This window comes from Narcine bancroftii, chromosome 4 (genome assembly GCF_036971445.1).
Source record: "Narcine bancroftii isolate sNarBan1 chromosome 4, sNarBan1.hap1, whole genome shotgun sequence".
In the NCBI taxonomy this organism is placed as follows: domain Eukaryota; kingdom Metazoa; phylum Chordata; class Chondrichthyes; order Torpediniformes; family Narcinidae; genus Narcine; species Narcine bancroftii.
The window spans coordinates 236,625,880-236,631,879 of NC_091472.1; the positions used below are offsets into that span (position 1 = coordinate 236,625,880).

Here is a 6,000-nt window from a genome sequence, read left to right on the forward strand (position 1 = left end):
ACTTTAGATGGGATTTTATTTAACTACACAAGATCATAAGGGTTATTGACAGGGTGAGTATGGAGATACATTTTCAACCACAAGACACAGGAGTGGAACGACTATTCAGCCTGTTATCCCCACTCTGCCTCCTGCAGGTTGCCTAATCTTCAATCTGTGCTAACATCTATCCAATAATACCATGGGCTCTTATCTTGCCTTGCAGCCTCATGTGAGGCACTTGGTCAAAAGCCATCTGAAAATGCAAGTGAACTACATCCATTGACTCTCTTTTGTCTGTCCTTCCAGTTACCTTCTCAAAGTATTCCAATAGGTTTGTCAAACAAAATTTCCCTTCAAGGAAACCTGCCTCTTTCATTGTGTGCCTCCAAGTATCCTATCCTTAATAATAGATTCTAACATTACTAACCACCAAATTCACACTAATTGGCCTGTAAATTCCTGCCATTTGTCTTCCTTCTTAAAGAATGGAGTGACATTTGCGATTCTCCAGACTCCGGAATCTATGATTCTTTAAAGTTCACTTCCAAAGCCTATTCTTTAAGAAGCCTGGGGTCAGGCCATCCAATCAAGATGATTTATTCATCTACAGACTTTTAAATTGCTGGCATCTTCCACAGTGAAAACTGATGCAAAATACTCCTCATCCCTCTGCGGTCCCTATTCTGCTGGTGTATTCACATATCCGATTTTAGTTTCTACTTCACAAACTGCAGGGAGAAATCCATCACACTATGATCACAGCTTCCAAACAATCCCTTCACCTCAAGATCCCTTATCAAATCTGGTTAGTTACACAACATCCTATCCAGAATTGCTTTATTCCTAGTCAGCCTTGTCACAAGTTGCTCTAAAATGTCATCCTGCAGACATTTTACACATTCCTTTTCTTGAGATGTGGCATCAACCTGATTTTCCCAGTCAAGCTGCATATTGAAATCCTACATGACTAGAACGACATTACCTTTTTTGCCCCCTGGGACAGCAAACCCACCCCCTCCCTCAGGACACCACCCCCTGCCAACACAACCCCGACACGAACTCCCTCTGCTGACACAACTCCCCGATACAAACCCCACCTCCCACCCGACACAACCAAAAAGATCACAATTGAGTTTACAATTTTCTTGTCCCAAGTACGTTCCTGAGAGTCCAATTCTGGTACGCCACGAGGAACCATTCCTGATACTATTGTCACAATATGCCTCATTTCTATGTTCGACTATACATTTATTTTCTCTTTTCTGCCTCCCCTATGTCCTGAAAATTGTGATTCATACTGTTGCACAACTCAATTGATATTATGTCTATTGAACTGCAATACTCATTTATACAACACCATCCCAATGCAGGTGCTAAACTCAAGCATGCTGACCAAGTTGGTGTTCTGGGCTCGTCCTATTTGGCTGCATTTGAACTACATCCTTCTGAACCCTTCCTAGCCATTTATCTACCCAAATGCCTTTTGAACATCGAAATTGTATCGACTTCTACAGCTACCTCTGGAAGTTCATTCCATATATCGACCACACTCCACCTGAAAAAATTGCCCCTCAGTTCTCTCTTAAATTTCTCCCCACCAACCTTAACAATATCTTCGCGTTCTAGAACTGTGCATCTTTGAGGAAAATCTGAGTATTCCCTTTATCCATGCCACTCATGATTTTCGATTGCTTATAGTCATGTCTCAGCCCCTTATGACCGCGAGAGAATAAAGACCCAGCACATCCAAACTCTTCATGCATCTCAGGTCTTCAGTTCCAGAAATATCCTGTCGAATTCCAACTTATTAATATCTTTCCTGTATACGAGTGACCAGAAAAGCACACAATACTTCAAGTATGGTCTCTCAAATGTCTGGTACAGCTGAATCATGAAGTGCCAAGCTTTCCATTTAATTTACTGCCCAATGCCTTCATCATCAACCTAACAACCTGAATGACCCCTTTCAGGGAATTGTGCTCTTGTACTCTGAAGTCTCTCTTCTACAATAATCTCCAGAACTCTCCTATGTACTATACGCTGGTGCCCAATTAACCTACCAACATCTCTGGGACGTGAGAGTAACAAAAGCACCCAAGGGAAAACTCATACAGTTTTCATTGAAACTTCATTCTAAACTTAAAACTTTATTTTTTTTTGCCAAGCAGGGAAAAAAAACATTTCAGTAGACTGCTGCATTTCAGTTATTGCAGAGATAAAGCTACATCTCGATTTATCCAAAACCATGAAACACATTCAGATTTATTACTGACAAATATTAAATGTTATGTATTGATCCATTATAAAGCATTTATAACCAATAAATCGATGAATTGTATTTTCAGTTCATGAATAGTGGCATTGTGGACATCAAATTATACTTTCTTCTTCTCTCTTTGGCTTGGCTTCGCGGACGAAGATTTATGGAGGGGGTAAAAGTCCACGTCAGCTGCAGGCTCGTTTGTGGCTGACAAGTTCGATGCGGGACAGGCAGACACGGTTGCAGCGGCTGCAGGGGAAAATTGGTTGGTTGGGGTTGGGTGTTGGGTTTTTCCTCCTTTGCCTTTTGTCAGTGAGGTGGGCTCTGCGGTCTTCTTCAAAGGAGGTTGCTGCCCGCCAAACTGTGAGGCGCCAAGATGCACGGTTTGAGGCGATATCAGCCCACTGGCGGTGGTCAATGTGACAGGCACCAAGAGATTTCTTTAGGCAGTCCTTGTACCTTTTCTTTGGTGCACCTCTGTCACGGTGGCCAGTGGAGAGCTCGCCATATAACACGATCTTGGGAAGGCGATGGTCCTCCATTCTGGAGACGTGACCCACCCAGCGCAGCTGGATCTTCAGCAGCGTGGACCCGATGCTGTCGACCTCTGCCATCTCGAGTACTTCGACGTTAGGGATGAAAGCACTCCAATGGATGTTGTGGATGGAGCGGAGACAACGCTGGTGGAAGCGTTCTAGGAGCCGTAGGTGATGCCGGTAGAGGACCCATGATTTGGAGCTGAACAGGAGTGTGGGTATGACAACGGCTCTGTATACGCTTATCTTTGTGAGGTTTTTCAGTTGGTTGTTTTTCCAGACTCTTTTGTGTAGTCTTCCAAAGGCGCTATTTGCCTTGGCGAGTCTGTTGTCTATCTCATTGTCGATCCTTGCATCTGATGAAATGGTGCAGCCACAATGCCGGAAAACCTCAGCAGGTCAAATAGTATCCTTTATGCAGCAAAGGTAAAGATACATAACCGATTTGGGCTTGAGCCCTTCATCAAAGTATGAGAAAACGCTGGTTTTGCAGGGTGGGGGCAAAGGCAGGAGATGATAGGTAGAAAAAGGAGGGGGGAGGAGGGATGGCTGGGTGGGTGGAAGAACAGGAAAGACAGGCAAGGGGGAGGGAAAGAAAGGCAAGCAGGTTTAGTGGTAAACAGTAAAGTCAATGTTAATGCCATCTGACTAGAGAGTGCCCAGATGGAAAATAAATTGTTGTTCCTCCACGTTGCAGGTGGTTTGGATGTGACAGTACACAAGGCCATGGACAGACATGTGAGCACAGGAATGTGACTCTGTGGTGGTACACCACCAGCCTACTGCAGGGGGCAACCTCTGTACCTGCAGGAGTGTAAAGCGACAGGACAACACCTGGCCGGCTGCCAACCAGTTGGCCTGAATGGATCAAGCTCCACCCGGTCAGGTGTCAATCATCCTCCGGGATATATGCCTGTGCCTGCCTCCCGAGGCCTCACACTGAGTTGCTGCAGCCACAGTCAGCCTGGCTCTGTGGAGGTTTTTACCTTGTGTGTGTTTGATTCTGTCTAACAGTGCACCACAGACTCGGAATTAAAATGTTTGTCCACTGAGAGGTTGCTGTTGTTGCGAATGGATAGAAGGTGCTCAGCAAAATGATTTCCCAGTCCACAACCAGACTCTCTGATGTAGAGAATGCCACGAAAGGAGCACTGGATGCAGTATTTGGATATACAAGCAAAGTGAAATGTTACTTCACTTGAAAGGCCCGTTTGGGGCCCCAGACTATGGTGAGGGAGGTGGTGTGGGTGCAAGTGTTGCACCTCCTGCAGGCATGGGTAAGGTGCCAGGGGTGCGATGGGTAAGGATGAGCACACAAGGGATTCGCAGAGGGAGCAGTACCTGCAGAAGGCCGAGAGTGGAGAAGGAAAATTGTGTCTAGTGGTGGAATCCTGTTTATTCATGTTCTACATTCTCTTCCTATTACTTAAGTTGTTTAAATTACCTCAACAAATTTAAATTAAACTATTTTAGTTTATATAACTAATGTTATTGCGCTTAATCAACTGTAGCTATGAGAGATAGGAATAGGCGAGGGTTATTTTCAATGGAGGAGGCTGCAGGGTCATCGAATAAGGGGTTGAGAAAAAATTGAGGGGACAGATAGGATTGATAGTCAGTCTTTATTCCAAAGCAGAGGAGTCAAGAGTTAGAGGGCACAAGTTAAAGACAAGAGGAGAGAAATTTAAAGGAGATCTGAGGGGTAAGTTTTTCACTGACAGGGTAACAGCCGCATGTAACAAGCTACCAAAGAAAGCAAAGGCAGAGACAATTACAACATTTCATTTTTGGCTTGGCTTCGCAGACGAAGATTTATGGAGGGGTATGTCCACGTCAGCTGCAGGCTCGTTGATGACTAACAGGTCCGATGTGGGACAGGCAGGCACGGTTGCAGCGATTGCAAGGGAAAATTGGTGGGTTGGGGTTGGGTGTTGGGTTTTTCCTCCTTTGTCTTTTGACAGTGAGGTGGGCTCTGCGGTCTTCTTCAAAGGAGGTTGCTGCCTGCCAAACAAACTGTGAGGCGCCAAGATGCATGGTTTTAGAAGGCACCTAAACAGGAAACGTGATACGTGCAGATATATTATAGTCAGCAATGGAGCAGGTGGGCCAAAAGGACCCATTTCGGAGTGGTATAATTTTATTTTGCTGAGTTAAGGAACAAAAGCTACCATTTTCTCACTCATGCAACAGTTTTTCTCTAAAATCGGTGGCTATATTTTCAGGAAGTCCATAAAAAAGTCAGTTCTGTGCATTTAGTTAATCTACTCAATTTCCATTCTTTCTCAGCTGTGAATCATAAACTACGAACGTAAATGTTGTGCCATCTCTCTTACCTGTTTGACATGATTGTTCAAATGATAGGGTTAAGCCTGAAACAGCCTTGCAATGAGTCGCAATATCTTCGTTTTAAACCCCCGTTCGCTTTACGGTCACCTTCCTGAAGTTCTCCCAGTGACCTGCTTTCAATTGAATCTTTTGCACGTAACTCCTGAGATACTTTTATGCAACGAACTTGTGTAGAAAGGCTGGATGCGTGTACTTTTGCACAATTTCACCCTGCTCAGCAAATTGAGAGTTTGCCCTCTGACTAGCTCTTTAACTCCAGGGTAACCAAGATGCGCACGCATGCGCTCTACAAAGTCAAGCGGCTGCATGACCGAGCACATGCGTCTACCCAAGGCATACATGCGTTGTCATGGTAACTGCAGGTTGGCCTGGCCGCTGAAACTAGAATGAAACATGTAGACGAGAATGACTGGAGTGAAAATAGTGGAGGAACTCAGCGGGTCACCCAGCGGCCTTGGGAGGTAAAGAAAGGTATAGAACCAAAGTTTCGGACCTGAGCCCCTCAAGGTGAGTTCCTCCAGTTCCACTTTACTTCTGGGTGAGATTCTGTTTGCAATGACAACTTAAATTATTACTGAGCCCCTTTGCCATTTGTTCCAAGCTGCATTGCAGGGGGTAATTTCAAGTTGGAAAGACTCTGCAAAAACTGAGATATTGAGCAAAGAATCATTGTAGGAATTGATAATAATGGTCAGTCAACATTTCAGGTGTAAGGGGAGAGAGAGAGGGAGGGAGAGAGAGAGAGGGAGGGAGAGGGAGAGAGGGAGGGAGAGGGAGGGAGAGGGAGGGAGAGGGAGGGAGAGGGAGGGAGAGGGAGGGAGAGAGGGAGGGAGAGAGGGAGGGAGAGAGGGAGGGAGGGAGAGAGGGAGGGAGAGA

At 45.2% G+C, this 6,000-nt stretch overlaps 1 protein-coding gene across 3 annotated transcripts in view; it reads right to left on the bottom strand.

The window, feature by feature from the left end:
* LOC138761738 (dynein regulatory complex protein 11-like) overlaps positions 1 to 5,357 on the bottom strand; it is a 320,096-nt gene extending 314,739 nt beyond the window's left edge. For all 3 annotated transcript variants that reach the window (XM_069934395.1, XM_069934394.1, XM_069934396.1), the window contains exon 1: positions 5,112 to 5,357. In XM_069934395.1, coding sequence (XP_069790496.1) covers positions 5,112 to 5,122 — 11 coding nt within the window. In that variant the 5' untranslated portion in view covers positions 5,123 to 5,357. The remainder of the gene's footprint in view (positions 1 to 5,111) is intronic.
* Between the last annotated feature and the right edge of the window lie 643 nt (positions 5,358 to 6,000).